General features: G+C 62.4%; 1 protein-coding gene across 2 annotated transcripts; it reads left to right on the forward strand.

The window, feature by feature from the left end:
- Nucleotides 1-316: 316 nt before the first annotated feature.
- Nucleotides 317-23,701, forward strand: SOX13 (SRY-box transcription factor 13). 2 transcript variants are annotated; one of them, XM_082330293.1, is made up of 14 exons: nt 317-425; nt 17,803-18,004; nt 18,482-18,587; nt 18,775-18,861; nt 19,265-19,437; nt 20,070-20,138; nt 20,309-20,423; nt 20,503-20,585; nt 20,666-20,825; nt 21,045-21,154; nt 21,276-21,372; nt 21,459-21,602; nt 23,088-23,304; nt 23,426-23,701. In XM_082330293.1, exons 2-14 carry the CDS (start codon nt 17,804-17,806, stop codon nt 23,697-23,699), a joined length of 1,836 nt encoding a protein of 611 aa, XP_082186419.1. In that variant the 5' UTR covers nt 317-425; nt 17,803; the 3' UTR covers nt 23,700-23,701. The 2 variants fall into 2 exon arrangements, with proteins under 2 accessions (XP_082186419.1, XP_082186420.1); XM_082330294.1 differs by having other exon boundaries at nt 20,312-20,423.
- The last annotated feature ends 121 nt before the right edge of the window (nt 23,702-23,822 follow it).

Consider the following 23,822-nt stretch of genomic DNA (forward strand, 5'->3'; position numbering starts at 1 on the left):
CCCGGGCTGCCTCCCAGGACTCCCCCGAGGCGTGCCTCCGTCTTTGGGGGTGTCTCGGCCCCGCCACGGGGCTCCAGGGCAGAGGGTGGGAGCGGCCCGGGGGCTCCCGCGGTGTCACGCGTGGGTCCCCCGGCGGGGCAGGGGGTCCCGAGGGGAGGGGACGGGGCAGAGGGGCCGCCCCGGAGCCGGCTGCTGGCTGGCTGGACCGGTGTCCCTCCTCCTCCTCCTCCTCCTCCTTCCCTCCCCCTCCTCCTCCTCCTCCTCGCTCCCTCTCTCCGCCCGGCGCCGGGGCAGCTCCCACCGGAGGCGCTGGGGACATGGAGCGGACCTGAGCCGGGCGCGGCGGCGGAGCCCGCACCGGCAGCGGCGGCAGCACCGGCAGCGGCGGCGGGGACCGGGGCGCAGCGCTGCAGCGCGGCGGAGCCGTGAGTGCGGCCGGGGGCACGGCCCGGGGCGGGGGGCACGGGCATTGCCCGGGGGGGGGGCACCGACACGGCCCCGGGGCGGCGAGCATCACCCCGGGGCGGCGAGCGTCCTCCGAGGGTGGCGAGCATCCTCTCGGGCCGCGGTCCCCGACTCCGGCTAGGCTGAGCGGGGCTGGGGGGGCCGCCTGGCAGGACCCCCCCCAGCCCCTTTGCTTAAACAGCAGAAGGAAAAAGGGGAAGGGGGGGTGCAGGGCCCGTCCCCCGCACAGCCCCGTCCCCGCTGCAAAGTTCAGGGGCTGCAAACTCTCCTCCGAGAGCCCCCCCGCGCCGGCAGCCGTGCGGGGCGAGGGAGAGCCGGCAGGCAAGGGGTTAAACCATAGACGACACCCCTCCCCCCCGACCTGGCTACCAGGGGTCGCGCCGCTGAAGCCCCCTCCCGGGACCCCCGTGCCAGCCCCCCGGGAAGGTTGCTCGCCCCGTCCCGCTGGTCCCCGCGGCTCCCGGCGGGACCCGGCCCCGGTCCCGGGCACCCAGCCCCGGCCCCCGCTGGCTGCTCCGGGTCGGGGATGCGGGGGCAGCGGGGCCATGGGCTGGCAGCCCCCCCAGGCACGGCACTGGGGGTCACAGCACGGACAGACAGTGTGCAGGGACAGACAGCCGCGCTGGGCCAGCACAGACAGGCACCGCGGGCCAGCCCAGGCGGGCAGAGGGCCCGGTTGCCATTCCCGGCACACGCGGGTCCCCGCAGGGCTCGGGGCCGGTTGTGGGTGTTGGTGACTCTGCGGCGCCCAGGGGTCGGGGTCCCCATCCCTCGTCCCCCGCTGCGCCATGGGGCGGGTGGGACGCTCCTGGGCCCCGCCGGGCATCGCCCACCGCCTTCTCGAGGGGCGCTCGGTGGGCAGAGGGGGTCTCATTGCTCCAGCCTGCCCCGGGGAGCCGCCTCCCCGCAGGACCATCTCCGCTGGGAAGCAGACGCGGGGTCCGGGCAGGAAAACTTGCCAGCGGTGCCACGCACGGACGTTTGTCTGTCCAAGAGGGGCTGGGGCTGTTCTAACAAACCGCGGTGACAGCATCGCCATAACGCGCCACCAGAGAGAGGGTTTGGGACCGGGGTCAGCACCAAACTCTGCCGCTTGCCGAGACCTCGGGGGGGATGAACCTTGTCACTGAGATTACGTCTCCCCCAGCAGCCGTGGCGGGTCCTGCTCGCGTCTCCCACCCGTCCTGGACAGATTTGGGTCTCTGGAGGCTGAAGCTGCTGCACAGCGGAGCCCTCCCGGTAGCGGGGTTTGTGCCGGGGCCGTCGGGCAGCCCCACGGTGCTGTGCCGGGGCCGTGGGTGCGACCGCGGGGGGCTTGGGGGATTTCACCCCATGGGTGCTGGGAGAGCTCGGCTCAGGGAGCAGCAGGGCGGGCGAGGGAGCGCAGCCCCTGCACAGAGCTGGGCGCTCGCCCCCGGGGACCTCCGCAGTTAAACACCGACAAAGTTGGTGGCGGAAGAGAGAAAGGGAGAGCTGCGTCGCCTGGCGAGCCGCGAAGGAGAGGTTTTCGTCTGAAATGCGCAAATAAATACAAAGCTTTGCTTCTTTCCACCTCTGCCTAATGATTTCCAGTGTTTTATGCAGGGGTTTCGGTGCCAGTGAGGGATGCTGCCCAGGAAAAATTACAGACCGTGGCCGCATATTGTTCGAGTCTCAGTTACATCTTGTGAGGTACATTCAGCACGGAAAACACTTGACTTCCAAAGCAAATCTGGAGTAATAGATTTTAGGAGTGAAAAAGGACCATTAGCTCAGCTAATGTGATTTTCTCCATAGCACAGACCAGATAATATCACTCAGTTACTCTCCTATTGAGCCAATAACTCGTGTTTGTAATTCATGCAATTTCCTTTTAGTTCAATTTAATTTTGCACAGAATCCATTCTGTTGACACTGATACAGTACTTTTTTTTCTTTTTTTTTTTTTTTGAAAGCCTGCGATTTCAGAGGCTTTGTGTTAAAAATAGCTGCTGTCCTTTGACAAACGTGGGCAGGCTAAGGACAGTTTTCTAAATCATTTGCGAGTGACACATTTTTACCAGCATCTCCCTTCGTGCTGTTTATTTGTTGCGCCCACGAGTGGCAGAGCCGCTGCCGGGGCTCGCCCTTGGCACCGCAGCTGGCATCTGATGCAGGAGGCAAAGTCCCTTCGGAGCAGAGTAATAGGTAGGAGCAGAGATCCCAAATTTTTAAAAATCCGTTTTCCTCTCTGACGCGAAGCTCTCCCTGCAGTCGGGCAGCTCACCTCCTCCGGCATGCCCGTGTTGCTTTTTTTACCCCTGCCAAATTGGAGCACCCAACCCGCCCCCCCCGCAAAGTCCTTCTGATGAGCAAAGTTTGTTCCAGCCAGGGTGCAAGATGTCCCGGGGGGAATAGCTGGGCTTTTTGTCTCCCTGCCGAAAGGTCCATTTTCCGTGGGGGTGCCGGGGGTGCCGTGCCCTGGCATGCAAGGCCGTCGGGAAGATGGAGCAGGTCGTAAACTTGTTATGTGCTAGAGGGGTTTTGATTTCGTTCATGGGATGCAGAGGAAGGCTCCTCTCCATGCAGGGAACACAGAAGCACAGTAAATCTAGTCTTTCAGTGGGTTTATTTTTATATTCGGTACTTGCTGGTGGGCTCCCCGGGGCGCTTGCCCGAGCCTGCCGCTCTCGCTGCCCGTCGCCTTCCTGGAGCCGAGACGCGCTGGGGCCGAGCAGCCATTACGCACCCTGCGAGCAGGCCGGGGGCCGGGGGCCACGGGTGGCTCTGGGACCCGGTAGCAGCGTCCTTTGCACTCCCCAGGTGAGCGTTTAGGGCTGGTTCGGGGGGAGATGGCGGGGCTGCGTGCCTGCTGCCGCCGGGGCTGCAGCGTGCCGCAGGCGGGCTGGGGCGCGGGTCCGAGCTGCGTCCCCGGACAGAGCATCCTCGGGGCCCTGCAGGTGCTGGAAGTTTGCTGGCGAGCAGGAGGGGTGGCAGAGCGAATCCCTGTGGGATACGGGGGGCTGTGCAGTGACCAGCACGGGACGCTCGGCTCGCTGCCCGGGGAGCCGGGTCACCGCTGCTGTCCCCAGCCCTCCCGTGTGCCCGGCGCAGCCACGGCTGCTCGGGGATCCCGCCCGTTCCCCGGCGTTCGATGAAACCAAACCAACTTTGAAGGATTTTGGCGTGGTGCAGGCGTCGCAGCAGTGCTGGTGGCTCTGCTTTTGGGGGTCCCACACTGCAGACCCAGCAGACTGGGGGGCTCGGGGACCCTCGGGGCTGGCAGAGCAGCAGCCCAGCCCGTCAGCCCACGGCCCGTGGCTGCTTGCCGTCCCGCACGAGCGGGCGCGGAGTGCAGTGAGCCCCGCTTTGTCTGCCCGCCGTGAAGCCGCGTTCCTGCTTGCTCCAGCTTTATCCCATTGTACACACTTACCGCGGGTTTGTGTCGGGCCGGCTTTGTGCGTGCACGTGTAATTGCAGAAATCAGAAAAGCTTTTATTACCGAAGCGACAACCTTTAACAGACGGCTGCGACTGACTGTAGGGATGCACTGTCGGTGCAGCTCTGCTCTGCTTTTACACCCTGAAAGTTTCCAGCCAGGCTGATAAAATGCGTACTGCTTATTTTCCTTAAAAAAAGCATTTATTTAAAAAAAAAAAAATCCACTTGCAGGCAGGGCAGTTGCTACCTACAGCCTGCGATGCCGTGGAGAAAGCCCGCTGGCCTCTTTTGTTCTCTCCTGCGGCCGCGCTGCTGAACGTAGCATCGCTACAAACTGGGAACTAGTAATGAAATATTTTCATTTTCCCTCAGCTAGAAAATACCGACGGGTCAAAGCTGGCTCTTTTTGTGCATCTGACAGCAGCCTGGTCTGGCAGCGGGGCCGATGGGGGAGTTGTGCTCGGCGGGAGGGAGAGCCCAGAAAGAGGGGCAGCCCCGGGGTCGGGCGTTCCCCGGCTGGGGGTCCCTTGCAGCATCCCGGCCACCCCTGACCAGCCGGGGCTGGGCTCTCCTGGGCTCTGCTGCTTTATTTTTCACAAACTGCATAGAGGTTTTGGTTTCATTGCACTGTGCGGAGGAAGATTTGAGCCACTCAGAAGTTTTGCATGAGGCATCGCTAATTGCCACCCCGTTTTAAGCCAGTAAAGCACAGGCAAAAGGGAAATAAATTAGTGCAGCTTATGATGGTTCTGCTGAAAAATATCTCGGTGCCTTTAGCCCATCCTGCGCCTTTTGAGGAGTAACTTCAGCAGCCAAATCGGCTACCGGGGCAGAGCTGCCGCTGGCCCGGCCGTGCCCCGGGGGCTCCCCGCGGCTGGGTGCCGGGCTGAGAAGTGCGTGGGCTCCTCCAGCGCGAGGAAAGTTGGCAGGGTCCAAGGCATCAACTTTTGGAAAATTTTCTGCTGCTTGGAAGCCCTCCCTCCCTCGCACTCCGTGTCCACCTGCTCCAGGACCACATGTCCCAAGCTGGAACCGCTCCAGCCCCGAACAAGGGCCCTTGGTCTGCCCAGTCCCACCAGTGCCGAGCTGGGGGCGGCTCGGAGGAGGGCGGCTGGGGAGGCGCGGGGGGCACGGCTGGCCCTGCGGGGCCCTGGCTCACATCAGAAACGCCCCGGCCGCTTGGGTGGGTCAGTAAAAATTACGAGCGGGGGATGCAGCGGCTGAATCTGCCTCAACAAAGCGTTTCCCCGTGTGTGCTGGGGCACACGGTTGAAGTGGAGGGCAGCATTAGGGGCACTGCTGAAGCGGCCTCGTCCCCCTCGCCTCCAAGCACCCAGCAGCACCTCGGACCCCAAATGGCTCTGCAGCTGCTTTTAGCTCAGAAGTGTTGGTTTTCAAGGGGAAAGCTACTTTTGTGAACGTCGTACTGGAGGGAAGCTCCCTTCCCTGCCTTCTTGCCCCGCTTCTGCTTGCAGCCCTTCAGCTGAAGAATGCAAATTGGGAGATGGATCTGAAATATTTGAAATTCTGCCTCTCCATAATTTAATGCTCCATTACCACCCAGGCCTGCTCGAGGCATGTGACCGTTATAAAAGATGCAGTCTGGTGGCGGCGGGGGCCGGCAGCCTCCCCCCACGTACGCCCGGGAGCCTGATCGGAGAGGAGCAAGATAATGGGGCTCATCATTAAAGCCGCCTGGAAGACCCCTGCGAGCACCCACTAGCCCAGGCCAAAATCTGCTGGCCTGAGTTATTATTTTTTAATTCTGCCTGGTGAAGGCAGCTCGTGGCAGTTCATTGTCTGTTGGGAGGAAAGAGGATAAGATTATAAATTAAATATCGCAAAGAGAATTAAAAGAACGTGGGGCAGCAGTGAGCCCAGTGGGGGTATTTGATCCTCTTTGCCCATGCAAAATGGGGTTATCGTGAGCTGGGCTGAGCCAGAGCCTAACAGGAGAAGGAAGAGAAGATGTAGAAGCAGGTAGACAGAAATACCCGACGGCGTTGCCAGCACCACACGGCAGCTTCTGCTGCCGCCGCGGTGCTGGGGCTGCCGCCGGGGGCCCATGGCTCTGCCGGGTGAGAGCCAGAAATCGAAACTCTTCGGACATGAAAGTCAACCTGGGTGCCTGGATGGCTGTGGGTTTGCAGTGAGCAGCCCTCATCCCCCGTACTCGTCCTCCCTTGTTCTGGCTGGGTGTTGATAGCACAGAGCGGCTCCGGTTTGCAGCCTTGCTCAGAGCCTGCAAACCCACTTGTTTGAAAGAGCTGAGCGAGGTGATGGTGCGGGTTGTGCTGCAGCGGACGTGCCAGGGTGTGCAGAGCCGGCAGTCCTGGGCTTGCACGTCTGCTCTGCTCCCCACGCCGGCTGGCGAGGCCACTGGGGAGCCAGGCCCCCCGTGCTGGGCAGCCTACGTCCCTCCTGCCACCACCCCGTGGCTGGCGGGGTGCTTTGTCCCCATCGTGTCCCTGCGGGATGCAGAGAGGAGAAGCAGCTCGAGGTGGGGAGAGGACAGGACCGAGGTCTGCAAAGAGGCAGTGCACAGCTCATCCCCGCTGTCCTGACACTGGGGACACGGGGGTGCCTGAGGCCACTGCAGCAGAAATGGGGGACCACGCAGAGCTGGGACAAAGCCCACAGGGCAGGGCGAGCGTGGCTGCAGGGATGAGGGGTGTGTGCCCAGGTGGGCCACCTCCGAGCGGGGCAGGAGGGTCCCCCCCAGCCGCCCCTCTGCTTCACTTAAAACCGAGCTGATGTGGGAAGGGGTTAGAAAACCCTCTGCCCTGGCCCAGGGTGGTGGCCCTGCCTGCTGCCTGCCTGCCTGCCTGCCTGCCCACGAGGGCGTAGGGGAATGCCAGAGCCTGGCTTATCTTTTGTCTGGAACAATAGAGGGCTTGGCCCTATTGTTCTACCTTGCACGCCCAGCCGGAAAGCCAGTCCCCTGGGGCAGGGGCTGCAGGAGGGGATTTATGGGCAGGGACGGGCAGGGCTGGCAGGGGCTGCAGGAGGGGATTTACGGGCAGGGCTGGCAGGGCTGGCAGGGCCATCCTCGCCAATCCGTGCTGCGTGGCCCCGCGTGGGCGCTGCCACCCGTGGGCAGCTCTGCAGGTGAATTCCCGAGCGGGAGAGGCGGTTGTTTGGGACCTTTCCTGCTCATTTTTCTTGCTGTGACCCAGGGATTTCAGGAGCTGGAGGGTGAATGTGGGGATGGTCCCCAGGGCACGGCTACCCCATGGCAGGCTGGAGCACCCATCCTGCCTGCGTGGGTGCAGCATGGGCAGAGGCAGAGCAGTGTCTGCCTTTCTTGGAGGCTCTGGGGCTGTGATTTGGGGCTCCAGGTGCAACACTTTGGGCTTCTGGTGCCCAGTCCTTCCTGCTGCGTTGCCTCAGGTCTGTGGGTCCGTCCTGGGAACTGGCTTGGGGAACACACATTTTTGCAGGGGGACGGTTGTGCCTGTGTGTGTTTTCAAGCAAGGCTGGGTACCGGGGGCTGGGTACTGATGTGGCTCTTGGTGCAAGTGGCACAGCCCAGGGGAGCACGCAGCAGGAGCCGTGCGAGTGCTTGAAGCCAGCGCTGCCCGTGAGCGCCTCGGGCTGCAAACCACGGCCCCGCGGTCCCTTACAGCCCTCCTCCTGCCTTCATTTAGGGAGGCAAAGCGAGGCTGACCCGACCCCACGCGTGACTTTGCCAGGGCGCTGTGAAACGCCTCCCGTCCCTCTCATCCTCCCCGCGCTGCCTGAGACCCCCCCCACGGCACGCAAGCGGTGCGTGGCGCAGCGGGGTGCGTGTGCCTGCCTGCGTCTGCCTGTGCAGGCAGAGCAACTGTGCCTGCCCACAGCTCCGCTGAGCCGTGCAGGGGAGCACGCCGGGACACGGCACGTGGCGGCAGGAGCTGCCAAAGCCCCTCGCTGGAGGGAGCGGGCTTCGGGACCCCAGGGAGATCGGGATTTGGGGAGGGGGGGACAGGTGCCACTGGGCACAAAGAGCCCCTTGTGCGCTGGCATGTGCTGCGGGACGCAGGGAGCCCCGCGCTGGCTGGGGGCAACTGGACACCCCCTTGCAAACGGGGAGGGCCGACAGCTTCTTGCTGGAGCGCCTCAGCCCTCGTCTGTGCTGTGTTTTTGTTGTGTAATGAAAACTATCCTGGCGGGTCAGTAAAAGCTTGTTTCCAAATTTCTCTGCTCCCCCGGAGGAGAGGAGGCAGGCCAGGAGCCGCTGCACGACCAGGATTTCACGGGCTTTAGTTCCTCTGAAGCAAGAGGGGAGAGGAGGGGTGAGGTGTGAACCCAGCCTTGCAGGACGGTCGTGGTTTGGAGGGTCGCTGCTGCTGGATCCCTTGGGTCCTGCAATGGGACGGGTGGTGGGGTGTCCCCCACCCCCCAGAGCCCGAGCCCTCTCCCTGAGCCGAAATCATGGTAGTGATAAAAATGGCATGAACCAGACTCCTGCTCCTCCTCTTGCCAACGTGAGACCTGCCCAGTTAACGTGACCACCGGCCCCGGGAGGCGATGCCGGTCGTGAGCCCCATTGCTGCTGCTGCAGGATGCTCTGGCTCGGGGGTGCAGAGCCACGGGGACTGAGCTACCTCCCGAGCCGTGAACGCGGGAGCCTGTATCTGCACCCTAAATCAGGGGTAACACCATCAAAGTGACTGCGGCTTACACTAATAAGGGGGAGAAGTCAGGCCGAAAGGGTTTTCCTTGGGGGTCTTCATCCAGACTCAGCCAGCCATGACTCTTCTGAGCCGAAGCACAGCAGGAGCGGAGTCAGGGTTGCCATTAGTAGGGGTGTGATGGTTTGGGGCAGATGATGGACAGCTCCTGGCACTGAGCACCCGTCCTTCAGGCTGCCTTTTCTTTCAGAGGGAGGTTGACGATGGCCCCGGCGGCTCCTGGGGCAGCTCCCAGCATGCCAGCAAAAAAAATCTGTTGTCGAAATGTCAACGGCCCCAGCAGCTGGAGCTCCCCCAGCCCCGAACTTGGGCAGCAGCTGGGGAGGGCGAAGTGGCTCCGCAGAGGCTTTGTACCTCTGTATCCAAGCTCGCGACAGCTTGGCCACAGGGACCTGTTTGCTGCAGCTCAGGATCCCCAGCAAAGGGACCCCGAAGGTTTCCGGGGCGCTGCCGGCTGCGGGGCGTGGGGCGCTGCGGGCGGAAGCACGGCCCCATGGTTTTCGGCTGCCATCATGGGCTCGGGTGCTGTGTGTGAGAGGTGCCGGGACTGGCTCTGAGCATCCTCAGCGCTCACGTGTGTGCCTGGCTCACCCGAGGAAACATGAGTGCAAGCAAGGTGGGATGGACCCCCCCAAAAAGGGTCCCCCCAAAAAAGAGCCCCCCCCAAAGCCTGGGGGTGGCTGGAAAAATAATGACGGTAGTGAAAGGTATAAAATGCCACAAGAAGCTCAAGGAGGGTAGGGGGTGACGGCCACCAGCCAATGCCATGGGATGCCATTGGGATGGACCACAGGGCTGTGCCGAAATAGCACCAGGTCCTGCGTGCCACAAACGTCACCCGTGGGTCCCTCGTGGCGCCGTGCATGGAAAAAGGGCTCGGAAAGCCCTGCCCTGCCTGCAGCCCCAGCCCGGGAGGCGCAGGGCAGATCACTGCCGAGGCGAGTGAGCCCCGTGTCTTTTTTTTTTTTCTAAGCAGGAGAGGAAAAGGGTCAGATGTCTTCGCCCCTCCGTCATGCGATAGGAAAGTATTGTTTACGAAGCAGCCGAGTCAAACGTGCCCTCCGCTCTGCCTGGAAACGCTGAGTGAGTGAAATTACACAAAAACGACACCGAGATTGGCCTCCCCGATAAGCCCGAGGGCCGCTTTTGGGTGAGGGGAGGACAGAAACTGCGAAGAAAAGGAGGGAGACTGCTAACCGCGCTCCCTTGCCGTGCCGTGCCGGCCTCGCTGCGCCGTCCTGCCGGGGCTGGGTGAGTTGTCCCTGTCCTTTGCCTCCTGGCTCTGGTGGCCTCCTGCTATAGGGCTGGGGATTCTTTATTTGCTCTGAGTTTGTTGATGTTTTAAATGTCTCTCCCATGGTTGATTGATGCAAATCGGTTGACGTGGGGAGTGGGGTGATGGAACAAGCCGCTGCCTGTGCTGGGGTGGTGGGAGGGGGTTTGGGAGCAGCCCCAAGGGCCCCCGCCGGGTCCCAGGGACCTGGCCGCTCCCCTGGCCACCCGCCACCCCGGGGACTGTCGGCCGCTGCCGGCATCGGTGGGACCATGGGCCTGATCCAGCCCCCCCGGGTGCTGCGTGTGAAGGCTCAGCACCCACGAGCCGGCCAGGCTCTGCTGCCATTTTTTTGCATCCAGGCAAAGCCTTGCGCGAAGGAGGAAACCTGTTTTAAAAATTATTTCTAATGCAGAAAAAATGAAAGAAAGAGTAAATACCTGTTCTTGCTTCCCCTGCATCTTCCCTGGTTAACATGCTGTGATATTTCTGTGTTTCATTGGCTTGTAATGCCGGGGAAGAAAGGAGGGGCAGGGGAGAGGGATGCAATAAGGAGGTCTCTGAAAATATGAAGATCGTGGGGTTTGCACTTTTCCCTGGAGTATTTAGACCTGCAGGGAAGGGAAGGTTCTTCTTGCAGCACTTCTCCCCGGCTGCCCCTGCCCGCGCCGCCGCCCGGACCCGAGCGGAGCGCTCGCCTCTGCCGAGCACCCCCTTCTCCCGCTGCGCACGCCTGCACCCTCCGGGGCTGCCAGGCCTTTCCTTAAAGATGCTTTCAACCACATAACCTTCCCTGGACAAAAACCCATCTGCCTGCAAAGCCGGAGACAGTGCAAGGAGATTTTTCCTTATTGGTACGCCTTATTGAGTGGAAGAAAAAAAAAAAACAAACCATCCTGCAGACTGTCTAGTCTTGAGGCCAGGAAACGGGAATGACCAGCGCAGTCCCCGGCCATCACGTGGGCTGTCGCTGGGATTGTTCCCGCGCCTTCTTCCTCTGGGCTTTGCATGGTTTTAAATAATTCCAACGCGATGGAGTTTCCTCCGCTTCCCTGATGAGATCATTCCCCGTCTAATAAATCTCGCGGCCAGGAAGTTCCACCTGAGGTTCAGTTTAATTTTTCCCCTACTTAAAACCCTCCTATCACTCATCCCAGTAAAGGAAAAATGTGTTTGGGTCGTGGCTGTGAAGGCGGTGGACCTGCGCCAGTTTACACCCGGGGAAGGATCCAGCCGCCTCTTTGTATTTGATTTCGTTATTTGGATAGTTAGAAAACTACTGGCTGGTTTTTGTCTGCATCCTCATGCCGCCGGGCTCTCGAGAGGCGGCATCCCTGGATTTTGGGTTGCGGAGGCACAGCCGGGCGACGGAGGGGGTTCCCAGCAAAGCCCTCGTGCTGGGGGGCAGCATGGCAGGCAGCGGCTGAGTAATCCTTCACGCCAAGACAGGAAAGCGTTTTGCAGCGCTGTGTCCCTCTGCCATCTCATAAGAAACCAGAGCAAGGTGACAAAAACCCCCTCAAAGCACTGTGAAACCGGAGTTAGCGGTAAGCTGGAAATTGTTAGTAAGAGGGGGCATCAGGAGGCTGGGACGTGGCCCAGTTAAAATGTGTGCCAGGCTGGATCAAATGGACCCGTGTACCCGTAGGGAATATGTTGTGCTTGTCTCATCGTTATCACGGGAGGCCTCGGTTTCCCGTTCCCAGCTGGAGCATCCCGCCTGTCCAGGCTCCATCACCGCCTCCTCGGGTCCGGCCGGTGCCGAGGCAGAGGACAGCCCTGCGCTGCAGGGACGGGGCAGGGCGCAAACGCCGAGGGGGCGAGGTGGATTTTGGCAACTGGGGTTATTCCACGAGACTCAGAAAAGCAGGAGCTGAGTCTCTGAGGAGAAAGCGGCCCTCTAAGGACTCCATCTGCTGTAGCTTAGTGCTCGCACGAGCCATCGGCCGGTGCCCGGAGACAACCTCCCCGGAGCTGGGATCTCCTGGTGTGCGTAGGCGATGGAGGACATTTAGCCGTCCTGTTAAGCAGCCCAGATCCTCTTCTTCCTGCTGCCACAGCCTGAGAACTCATCTTTTTTCTCCCTGTCTTGCAAGTGTTCACTTAAGTGAATTTAGTGATTAATACAGGTTATTTTCTCTCTCTCCTCAAGTTTTGAATAGCAGGATTGATTCAATTTCCCCTTGAACCTCCGAAGGGCTTCTCTGCTGGCATGCATCAGAGAGATATGCATTTCATTAGCAGTCCTGGATATGGCCCGGAGGCCTTTGAAGAAGGCAGGTTGGGTTTTTTTGGATAGAATTAGTAAATGCCATGCTAGCTGGTTGTAATTGCTTTAGGGTTAAATCTTCCAAGTGCTGTGCGGTAATAGGAGACCTGCGTTGCTGCTTTTCATCTTAGCAGATGGAGAATTGATGCTCCCCCCCGCAAAGAGCCGTAACGTGGCAGTGCTGAGGCTGCGGCAATAGGAACTCTTCCAGGAGCGAAGGGGGCGATATCCCCGCGGGGGACGCCAGGACGGGGTCCCACGCCTGGCTGGAGAGGGGACAGAGGGGACCCGGGTGGAAGGTGGGGTGCTCGGGGCGGCACATGCAGAGGGGTGGCCCCCTGCTCCTTCCTGTGCCGGCCGTTCCCGGGAGTTTCCGTGATGCCGATGCTCTCACCGTAGCATCACCGCTTTGCTCTGACCCTGTAGAGATGTTTCCGGAGGCCATTATCCTTCGGGGGAGAGAAATTGCCTTCAGGGAACTGCTGGTGCCTGGAAGTTGGACAAAGACCAGTCTGTTTTGTGTGGACAGTGGGAAATCCCAGCTCCTGCTGACGCCAGAGCTTTTCCCATGGGACCCCAAGTCTTGCCAGGACGGAGAGGGGCAGTTGGGGTCTGGAGGTCTCTCTGGGGTGGTGAAGCAGCCATCGGCTATCGCTGGGCAGGACGTGCCTGGCAGCTCACGTCGGCATCATCCTGCCCGTGGCAGGGCTTAGCATGCAGGTGCCAGCTTGCTGCCCAGGTCTGCGCTTGCTGCTGCCCCTCTGTGCCCCGGGGCATTACCCTCCCCAAATGCCCCCCCACCGCCAAAGATCTCCCTTCTCGGCGTCGATTTTGCAGCTTTTCCGGCAACCTGAGCTCTCGGCAGCCTTCTGGGGCAGAGGGAGGTTGTGGCTTTCCGCGGGAGCGCCGCTGACAGGTAAGATGTTAAAAACACAGCGTCTGAGGATACATAAAGTGCTGGCTCGTGCTCCCCCAAATGCAGAGTGTTTCCGTTGCTGCGGCACCCTGGTTTGCGGGGCAGCACGGGTGGGTGCGCGCCCGTGACGCAGCCCCGCGGGGCAACACGTGTCCTGCGAGTGCCGCTGCTCCGAGCGGCTGCCGCCCCCCAGGGACACGTGGAGCTGCGGCTCTCACGTGGTGACAGCATTTCTGGGGCTGAACACGTTCAGCATCCAGATGTCTTCTGGGTGTAAAACCTGCTTTTTCAGAAGCGGTAAACCCTGAGGTCTTACACTTTCTGCCCCGTTTCACCTGCAGTGTGTAGCCAATGTGCTGGCATCCCCCTCCATCCACAGCTGGGGGTGGCAGAGCCCGCAGCCCCCGCAGCCGCCTGCTTTCCCCTTCCCAGGGAATAACCTGCCGTCACGGGATGCTCCGCATCCCTGGGGGATGATGGCAGCCGTGAACTTCCCCCGGCCGGGGCCATTTGCCGTGGCTGTCCCTGGCCATCCCTGCCCGGGCACGGCGGAGGAAGCCATCCATTCTTTTATGTGCGAAGGCACGCCGGGCGGAAACGGTTGGAAACAGCCCCGAAAGGACATTCCAAGTCTGGCAGGAAAGTGGCCCTCTCATCTGGCAGGAGACGGGCTATTGTCTGTCCCGGTGGCCGGCCGGGATTCCTCGGACCCTGCTTAGAAGAAGAAAACGTCCGTGTGTGTCTTATTTTTTCCTCTGCTCGCTCTCTCCCTCGAGGGGGTGCCGGGGGCTGCACGTGGCTGGTGCGTGCATGGTGGTGGTGTTGCGCCGCCCCGGCTCTTGTCGGCGTTGCTGTGTTTGCGCGTACGGTGTTTTCCCTCTCGGGTGTTTGCCCTGTGTGTTGCTCCCCGGCTGGGTCGGTTACGTGGGCCGCGGAGGCAGGATGCGGCCACGGGGTGAGTGGCCACGTGTTGCTCGGATGGGTGGGTTCGTTTCAGGGTGGCTGGGTACCACGCTGCGCTCCTGGAGGGAGCCGTAACCCATGAACTGACAGCTTTCTGCTGGAATTGGGGAGAGAGAGGAAACCAAGAGCCCCAGGAGCCTCCCCTGCTGCCCTGGTCAACCTGATGGGCAGGCGGGGGCAAGGGCAGCCCATAAACCTGGGTGTTGGGCTGCCCCCGACGACTGCTGGCCACTCTCCCCGAGTCCCCCTTCTGCGGGGGCCCTTTGCACCGCAGTCCCCTGGGGTGGGCTCAGCCCCCAGTCGAGGGGCAGGATCAGCCCGGAGGCAGGCGCGCTGCGGCACGGGGCAGGGCTGCGGCACCATTCCCGCACTCGCGTCCTCTCCCAGGACCGGCGAAGGCGGCCGTGCCGCGGTGCCGCTGCCCCGCGCGGAGCAGCGCTGTGGCTCTTCCTCGTGCCCTGGCGGTGCGGGAGACTTTGTGTGTTCGTGGCTTTCTGGCCTCCTGCGCTCGCCGGTGTTTTTGCAAAGAGCTTAGGTTTCATGGAACCTCAGCTCCTGCAGACAGCCCCGCTGCCTTCGGGCAGTCTCCCTCCAGCCACCCTGTGAGCAGAAACCCTTTTCTTAGGACTACAGGCAGGATCTGCTGCGGGATGAAAGCCTGGTCCAGCCGGCACCACACCTTTGCCGGGGCAGCTTTTCGTCTTTTCTTCCCCTTAGTGCTCTGTGCCAGTGGGACGATGCTGGCAGCAAAGCCAGAGCCTGCACAAGCGACCGGGAGGAGGCTCTGGGTGCTGGGGGTTCTCGGCACCGCGCCAGCGCTCCCCGAGCTGCTGCGGTGCCGGGCAGGGTGGGGGCTTGCTGGCACCTCGGCCCCCCCAGCCTTTCGAGCTGTTCTGCTGCAGCACAAACGGGGCAGATAGGATCGGCCGGCGGGCAGGAAGGGTGGCACGGCCACGCGGAGAATTGCAGGACATGCCGTTCGGGGGTACGAATGGAGAAAGAAAAGCCGTTGCCATCCCGAAAATCTCAGCCTTGCCGGGCTGGAGTTTGGAGGCAAGGTGAGCACATTGATGCCTGCACAGTACGGGCATTTTAGGGCTTCAGTGCTTGTGAGATGAGCCCCCCTCGTGCTCCCCAAAACGCCGCGCCGGGGGAAGCAGCCCCATGGCTCCCTGGTCCCTTACCGAGGCCTCGTGGCTCCCCGGCAGGTCCGTTTTGGCCCTCCAAGCTGGCACTTCGCATCCCAACGCCGTTCCCTCCCCTCCCCTCCGCCCTGCATTAAATGGGAAACATTAAAGGGAAGATCTGTGACGCTCCCGGTGCCAAGGCAATTGTTCCCGGCCCTATTGTCTGCACCGGCAGCCCCGAGCCCAGCACCTGAGCCCGCAGCACAGGGCTGCCGGGAGCCAGCCCCGTGACAAGATAACGGCGCCGTTTTCTCCTTTTTCTTCTCTCAATTTTTTTTTTTTTTTTTTGTTCGGCAAACCATATAATAAATCCACAATGAGGCCCCTTTCAAACAGACCCCTATTAAAGTACCGGCCCCATTTTAGGAGTAAACTTCCAGTGGCACGGGGAGGTTAGGTACAATAGAAATGTGACCTGCCGGAGGAGTGGGACGTTGCTTTTGTGCGTGTCTCAGACCAAAGGTATGGAAGGTATCGCCCTGTGCTGCAGCATTGCTGCTGCCGCCCCATTGCCTGGGCACGCGGGCAGCATCCCAGCCGCAGGGAGGGAGGGAGGGATCCTTCTGGCAGGGATGCACTGAGCGGGGGTTTTTGCCTTTAAAAAACCAAAAAGCTGGAAGGAGGGAGTGGCTGTGCACCCACACCTGCAGGTCCCGAGTTAGGAAGGCACCCAGGGCAAGGTGCTGCAGCTGCCGTGCATTCGTGCCTCAGTTTCCCCACCTGTAGCACATCAAGAGCACGGGCTCTGGGGCAGCCTCGCAGGGCAAATCCTGCTTCGGTGGAGCTGGCAGAGCCGTGGGCACGGCTTCCCGCTGGCTGCCTGCCACCGCCGCGCCGCTGCCAAGCGTGTCCCGTTCCTCCCCGGCCGAGGCGTGTCGAAGGCAGGCGATGGGTTTTTCGGGTGGGCGCTGGCCGTGCCCAGGTCGCCCTCCTTGCCGCCGGGCTGGCCAAGGTGAGCCGGGGGCAGGAAGGGGCGACGCGGGCGGTGCCGCAGGATGCGGCAGATAGCGGGTGATGCCGATGGCGGGAGGAAGCCCGCCGGCCCGGCCAGCGCGATGGTTTGTTCAGCGGAGGGCAAGGGAACTGAGATTAAAAAAAGCCCCGCTAAGATCAGAAAGGCTGGCGCGCACAGTGCCCTATTGTGGAGCTGTCACACTTCCCTTTACTTTATTGCTTTTGTCCAACACCCTATTGTTCCACTTCCTTTTGTCCCCTATTCACAGCCCTGGCTTTTCATTACCCAGCCGGCCTTGTTGTTTTCGTTTCTTTTGTTTGAAGTTCCTGAGAGGAAGGTTTTATTTTCAGCGGTTTGATTAATTCGCAGCTTGAGCTGGGCTTTGTTTGTTATGTAATTGCGGCCCGAGTCGGCAGCCCCGGCTCAGCCCCGGCTCAGCCCCCCGCCCCAGCGCGCACCCCCAGCCCTGATTTCGGGGGGTCCCGATGAGCCATCGGGGTGCGGGGAGGCGAGAGGGAGCAGAGCTCGGGGGGTTCCAGTTGTGGGGTGCCAGAGCCCGGGCAGGGTGCTCTCCCCATCCCACCACGACCCCTTCCCACCTCGGCAGCCCCTGTGGTCCCGGATCCTGGCTCCTGGCAGTGGCCGGTGTAAATCCCTTCCTTAACAGCCTCCTTTTCCCATTATTCCTGCCTGAAAGGCGACCTTTGGGAGGGTAATATTTGTTCCCATTCTTGCTGTGCAGCGTGAGGGTCGGTGGCCCCGAGAAGGCAAATCCCTGCGAGCACGGCTGCGGGCAGGCGCTGCCCCTTGCGCACCGCTGATCCCTTTGCGGTGAAGGCTCGGCGAGCTCCCGGCTGCCCGGCACTCGCCCAGGGATGCGGTCCCTGCAGCCCTGGTGCTGGCTGTGACACGTCGTTTGGGGCAGATCCCATTGAAAATACTGGCTCTGGCCGTGCTTGCGGTGCCCTGGGGTTATACAGCTCGTCCCCCATAACAGCTCACGGTCACTTCTGCGGTGCCCAGCCGAGTGGCTGGCAGCACTGGGAGCTGGACCGGCACCCATGGCCATGCTGGTGAAGCCGAGGAGAGCCGTCCCCCAGGGCTGGCCCCTTGTCCTGGCTGCGGCTCAGCCGGTCCCAGCTCCGCGCCATGCCTGGGACTCCCGGAGGAGCGATTCTGGTGGCCGTCCCAGCCATTGTTCGGCGGGGCCAGGATTTCCATTTCCCGTCGGAGCGGGAAACCTGCCTGCCGCCCCGCCAGCTTTCTAGGCACGGCTCCTGGGGCAGCGCGGGGGGGTTGAGAGCCGGGGACCCCTGGGGTGCTGCCTCGGGTCTGGCACGGGTCTCCGTTGCGGTGAGCCTTGGGTTGCTCTCTGCCAGGCTGCTGGATGAAGCGCACGTGCTCATATTGGCCCTAAATCCCACACTTCTAGGTGGGCTTTTTTTGGGACCAGGAGAAAAAAAAGGCGTATTGGGCTTGTTTCCCTCAGAGCTTCTGGCCATTGATCCCTAAATTTGCTAAAACCCAAGCTCAAGAAGCCAGGAACAAGGGCTCAGCTTCACCAAGCCATGGCAAAAGGCGAGACCATTGCCCCTAGAAAACCAGCAGCACGGGGCACCCCAGTATGGGGCAGGGCTGGGAAAAGGGGTGCCCGTGGTCGGGGGTGCCCCATGGCTCCGCTGATGGCCCTCTCCCCCCCTAGGATGTCCATGAGGAGCCCTGTTTCTTCCCACCTGGAGCTCGATGGAGCGGGCAGCATGGTGAACTGCACCATCAAGACGGAGGAGAAGAAGGAGGGCGGCTACGAGTCCCCGCCGGGGGCTGCCCCCAGCACCGAGCCCCGTCCCCACGACCCGCCGGGGCCACCGCCGAGGGAGGGCACCGACCCCCAGGCCCTGCCGCAGGTGGGTCCCACGGCTGTGACAAGCACTGGTCCTGGCTGGGTCCCGCCGGGCTGGCAGAGCATTGAGGCCGTCCCCGCTCCGGACCTGGGCTCCGGCCCCTGGCAGAGGGGGGTGGTTGTTTCCCTGAAGGGTTTTTCCTCATCCCGAGGAAACGAAGCTGAAACCTGAGGCTCCCCAAGGCTTTCTGGCTGTTGTTGCTGCTCTCAGGTCAGCTCTGGGATTTGAGTGCTTTGCTTTTGGCGTGGAGCTCCCCGTGCCCACCTCCAGATGAGCTCTGTCCCTTCAGCCTCCTTTTTAATTGCTCGTGGGTTTTCTCTCCCCCTGACCAGCAGCCTCAGCCCTCCCATTCCCCGCACTGCCTCCTGCGGGGGCCGGGGCTCAGAGAAGCCAGGCAGTCTAAATAAATAGTAGAAAACTCCAGCAAACAAGTCTTTGTGGCATGAAGAGCATGAGAGAGTAATGCTGTATGTGTCGCAGGAGTCCCGCTCGCCCGCCAGCGATGCGCTGGAGCCCCGGCGCTCTGCCTTCGAGCCGGCCGTCAGCGGCCAGGAGAAGCTGGACTTCAACAGGAACTTGAAGGAGGGTAAGAAAGGTTTCTGAGTGGCCCCTGGGACCACCCCCTGCTGCCTTCGGGCCCCTCGTTGTTTTTGCAAAGCTGTGGGATGGGAAGAGCCACCCCGCGCCATGGCGCACAGCCTAGGGCTGTGCTCACCTGGCTGTCCCCTCCTTCCCATTGCTTTGCTGACCCCGGTGCCTGCCGGCGTGGACAGTGATGCCAACCATCGAGAAATTACTGTCCAGTGACTGGAAGGAGCGGCTGCTGGGCCGAAACACCGCCGAGTCCAAGGAAGTGAAAGGTGAGGTCTCCTCCCAGCCACCCACCTCCGCTGGCCTCCCTCCTGCGCCCCGGGCCCGGGCCGCCTGGGCGGGAAGCACGGCATTTCCGTGGAGGGGAGATGTGCCTGCGAGTGTGTGCGTTTCATAGGGATTTGTACATTTTTAACCAAAACATTACTTTGATTTTTTTGGGGGGGGTGAGCATCCCTGATGAAAGCTTGCCTCTGACTGCACAGAGGGGATGGTTCAGCACATGGGGGTCTTTATCCCCGCCACGCGTTAGCCAGCCCCTGGCTAACCAGCAGCATCACCCATCGCCCATAACCCATCACCCATCGCAGCATAACCCATCGCCCACCAGCACCCAGTGGTGGTGGTGATGCTCCCCAAGCCTCTGACCCACAGCCGCTCGGTTTCTTCCAGGAACCCAGGAGAGCCTGGCGGAGAAGGAGCTGCAGTTACTTGTCATGATCAACCAGCTGTCCACGCTGCGGGACCAGCTCCTGACGGCCCACTCGGAGCAGAAGAACATGGCCGCGATGCTCTTCGAGAAGCAGCAGCAGCAGATGGAGCTGGCACGGCAGCAGCAAGAGCAGGTGGGCCCGGGTCCCTGTGGGCAGCCCGCTTGGGGGAAGCATCTGCCGGGGACCGTCCGTCCCTTCGGGGATCCCTTTGGGATCTGCTGGCTGCGGGTGCAGGACCAGGACAGGGTCCCCCGGGAGTGGTGGGGAGGTGGCTTTGGCGTCGGGGGGCAATGGGACTTCGTCTGTCCAGAAACCCTCCCGTTTTCTGTGCCCATCCCAAAGACTCCCTGTCTTGCTCCCTGGTGCCAGGAAGATGAGGGTCAAAGGAGATGGGAATTGCACTCCTTAAAATAATTAAACCACACTGGGTCCTTCCTGGCTGTGCTCTCTTTGCTCTTGGGACACTTACTCTTCCTCTCTGGTGGCCCATGCGGTGCTAAGGGCAGGGGTGACACCCCCTGGCATCCCCGGTGTGGGGGTGACACCGTCCCTCCCAGCCTGTTTCTCTCCCCATGCCCCGGGAGGGGGCTCAGGGGCAGCTCGGCCACCCCCTGCCTGCCCTCCCCACGGCCCTCGGGACCCTCCACAGACCCCTTCTCTCCGTGTTGCCGGTGTTGGGCAGCTCGTGCCGGGCCATAGCCCCGCTGGGGCCAGCTCAGCGCTGCCACTGATGCCGCTGAGCCCCGCTGTCTCCCCTCTGCCAGATCGCCAAGCAGCAGCAGCAGCTCATCCAGCAGCAGCACAAAATCAACCTGCTGCAGCAACAGATCCAGGTAAAGGCCGAGGACACCTCCCCGTGTCCCCCTTCCCGTGCTGGGTGATTGCAGCCCCCTCGTGCGCCGGGCTCGTGTCCCCTCCCAGGGCCAGGCAAGGGGACGGCACCTGCCTGCAGTGTCCTGCAGCGGTTATCTGGTCTCTGCTTCTCTCCCCCTCTTCCCTCCAGCAGGTCAACATGCCCTACGTCATGATTCCTGCCTTCACCCCCAGCCACCAGCCTCTCCCTGTCACTCCCGACTCCCAGTTAGCGCTGCCCATCCAGCCCATCCCCTGCAAACCAGGTGAGCGGGGTCCCCTGGGACTGCCCCAGCCCTGCGGGGTGGCCTTGTCCCCCAACCCCTCTCCCTCTCCTCCCCGCAGTGGATTACCCGGTGCAGCTGCTGCACAGCCCCCCTCCTCCCACGCTGAAGAGACCCGCTGGCTCGGGCCACCTCCAGATGCAGGTACAGCCCCAGAGCACCTCCATCCCCTGGAGCGGGGTGCTGCGGGGGCTGCGCTTCACCCTCCCTCCCCTCTGCCGCAGGAGACCTCGCAGCCGCTGAACCTGACGGCCAAACCCAAAGGTTCTGACCTCCCCAGTGCCTCCAGCTCGCCCAGTTTGAAGATGAGCGGCTGCCAGTCCCTCACACCGAGTCACGGGGCCAGCAGGGACCTGCAGACCAGCCCGTCCAACCTGCCTCTGGGTGGGTTCCCAAGTGCCTTCACTGGTCCCATGCCCTCTCCTGGCCACCTCCCAGAGACAGGGGACATCTCTGCTCCCTGGGGTGGCCTGGGTGGGCACCTGCTGCTCTGTGCCACCCCCTGGGGCACGCAGTTGCGATTGCTGGGGTGGGATGGGGTCTGCGGGGTGTCGGAGGAGTGGGCGCTGGCACTGATGGGTGCCCGTGCCGGTGTCCTGCCAGGGTTCCTGGGCGAAGGCGATGCCATCACCAAAGCCATCCAGGACGCGCGGCAGCTGCTGCACGGCCACAGCGGGACCATGGAGGGATCGCTGAGCAACTCCTACCGCAAGGTGAGGGATCCCGCCGGGTCGTTGCCGTCCCCCTCTCCGACCCCGCTGTTGGCGGCCAGAGCCGGGTCTCCGTCCACGGGCAGGCTCCCTGGCTTGGAGCTGGTTCCTGACTCTCCCGCAGGACCACGTTGGGATTGATTCTTCCCCAGTGAAGGAGCGGATGGAGGAGACCCCTGCCCACCGGCTGGACGAGGCTCTGTTGACCTGTGAGATGGACGGTAAGGACGGCTGAGAGCACCGCGGTGTGACCCCCCCGCCTGCTCCTTCCTCTGGCTCCTGACCTCGGCCGGGGTTTCCCTTGCAGGCTCACGGCACTTCCCCGAGTCCAGGAACAACAACCACATCAAGCGGCCCATGAACGCCTTCATGGTGTGGGCGAAGGACGAGAGGAGGAAGATTTTGCAGGCCTTCCCGGACATGCACAACTCCAGCATCAGCAAGATCCTGGGTGAGTGCTGGGGATGGCGGCACGGAGCTGGGCCAGGATGATGCTGACCCTGTTGTAGCATCGTGGGCCTCATCCAGCCAATGTCTCGCACCCCCCTGACAGCAGCGGTCCTGCTACAGCTCTCGGTCACACCAGCCCTACCCCACGGCCATGTCGCTATTAAAAGCAAGCGATGTGGTCACCAGCGAGCCTGCCCAAAGGGCCAGCAGTGAGCGTGCAGCGGCGCAACGCAGCTGCGCCATGGGTTACCTCCGACGCCCGCACCTCGCTCTGCCATGGACTCGTTTTAGCAGCTCTGCTCGTTAAAGAAAAAAAAAAGAAACAACCGCCAAGCTTTTCCCTTTGAAGGAGCACGTGGGCAGCATCTGCTCCGTTTACCTCTCATGACCACGGGGGCCGGGGGGGGTCCAGGAGCAGGTGCTCTGTGGTGAGCTGCTTGCTGTCGAGGTAGATGTCCGTGGCTTTAAATAGCTGCCCAGGGAGCCAGAGCCGCTCGCTGCTCGAGGGGTGCAAATTTAGCAAGTGGATACCTGCAGACGGATGAGTGGGCCAGAGCAGGTATGCACCCAGGTGGGGGGTTCGGTTCCAGTGTGCTCTCCTGCTCCTGGAAACGTGGATCCGAGCCGGTGCGAGGGACCAAGCGCATGGGGAAGGAGCCGGTGGAGGACGCCTGAGCGCTGTGGGCAAGGGGCTTGCATGCCTCCGTGCCTTGGTGTACCTGGGCCCCCGGCCGTGGTGCAGGGGTGGGAGGTGGAGCTCCCTGGGGTGAGGGGCACCCAGGAAAGGGGCACACGGGGACTCACGGGAGGATTGAGGTGATGGGGGGTGCCTCTGGAGGTCGCCAGCCCAAAGCCCAGCCCAAAGCCCGGCTAGCTCCACAGTCCCCTCAGGATGCTCAGGGCTGTGTCCTGTTGACTGATGAGCATCTCCAAGGATGTTGAGGATCTCCAAGCATCTCCAGCTTGTCCTCGCTCCCAAACTGGATGCTTGTCCAGCTGCAGCCTCCCAGGTGCTGAGCTGAGGGGATTAATCCCTTCTCTCTGCCAGCCTGGCCTCGAGCCCCTCTCCAAGCCCAGCAGCCTTTGTGCTGTGCCCTGCTTTGCCCTCCTGCCTGGGGTGCTGGCAGCGATGACAATAAAGGTCAGCCAGTGGGGGAATGTGAGTCACACGCCAGCACAGCCTATTTTAGCTGCAGCACCTGCTCGCCATACCTTGGAGAGGATCGAAAGCCGTGGCCCAAGAGGTGCCCGGGGAAGGTCAGGGCTGGGGACCTGTTCCCGGTGTGCCCAGAGGGCTGGCTGCCCTCTGCGGCACGGGGCTCCCACCGCTGCAGCCGCTCTCGCCAGCTGTGTGCAAATTCAGTTCGCACAGGGGACGGTATGAGCATCACTTAACTCTGGCAATGGCTATCCTAGCCAGGAGCTGGCGTGGGTTCCATCACAGCGGGCAGGGGGTAAGCATGCTCCGCGGCTCCTCTCTGCACAGGCTCCCGGTGGAAATCCATGACGAACCAGGAGAAGCAGCCCTACTACGAGGAGCAAGCCCGGCTGAGCCGGCAGCACCTGGAGAAATACCCCGACTATAAGTACAAGCCCCGACCCAAACGCACCTGCATCGTGGAGGGGAAGCGGCTGCGCGTGGGCGAGTACAAGGCACTGATGAGGAACCGGCGGCAGGACGCCAGGCAGGGCTACTTGATAGGGTAACGCGCCCCTTGCTCTCGTCCGAGGGGGCTCGCCGAGGTGCCCGCGGGCTGGGTGCCCCGGGAGGCAGGGAGAGCACCTCGATGCCCCGGCCGGTGATTGCATTCCCCTGTCCCGCAGGCCCCAGGGCAGCCAGATGCCCCCCGCCTCCTCGGACGTGCTGTACCAGCGGCCGGTGGGCATGCAGCTGACGCCCCCCCTGATGGAGCACTACCTGCCCCGCAGCATGGACCCCAGCATGCCCGTCATCGTCAACACGCGCAGCCTCAAGGAGGGTGACGGCGGGGATGATGGGCACTCGGTGGCCGACGGTGAGATGTACCGCTACAGCGAGGAGGAGGACTCGGAGGGCGAGGACAAGAGCGATGGCGAGCTGGTGGTGCTGACGGACTGAGGGGGCCCGGGCGGGCGGCGGGTGGGGGTGGCGGGGCTGGCTGCCACCAGGAAAGAGGCCAGAGCATCCCCCGATGGGATGGGGCTCGGCCGAGGGGCTCGGCGGGAGCAGAGCAGAGCTGCT

The sequence above is a fragment of the Platalea leucorodia genome, assembly GCF_965183815.1.
Source record: "Platalea leucorodia genome assembly, chromosome: 19".
NCBI classification, from domain to species: Eukaryota; Metazoa; Chordata; class Aves; order Pelecaniformes; family Threskiornithidae; genus Platalea; species Platalea leucorodia.

Excerpts from the sequence above, each read along its gene's own strand:
- SOX13 (XM_082330293.1), top strand. The coding sequence starts at position 17,804 with ATGTCCATGAGGAGCCCTGTTTCTTCCCACCTGGAGCTCGATGGAGCG. Across the intron at positions 18,862-19,264 it reads CGAGTCCAAGGAAGTGAAAG|GAACCCAGGAGAGCCTGGCG; the intron begins GTGAGGTCTCCT and ends GGTTTCTTCCAG. Across the intron at positions 20,424-20,502 it reads GCCCATCCCCTGCAAACCAG|TGGATTACCCGGTGCAGCTG; the intron begins GTGAGCGGGGTC and ends TCCTCCCCGCAG.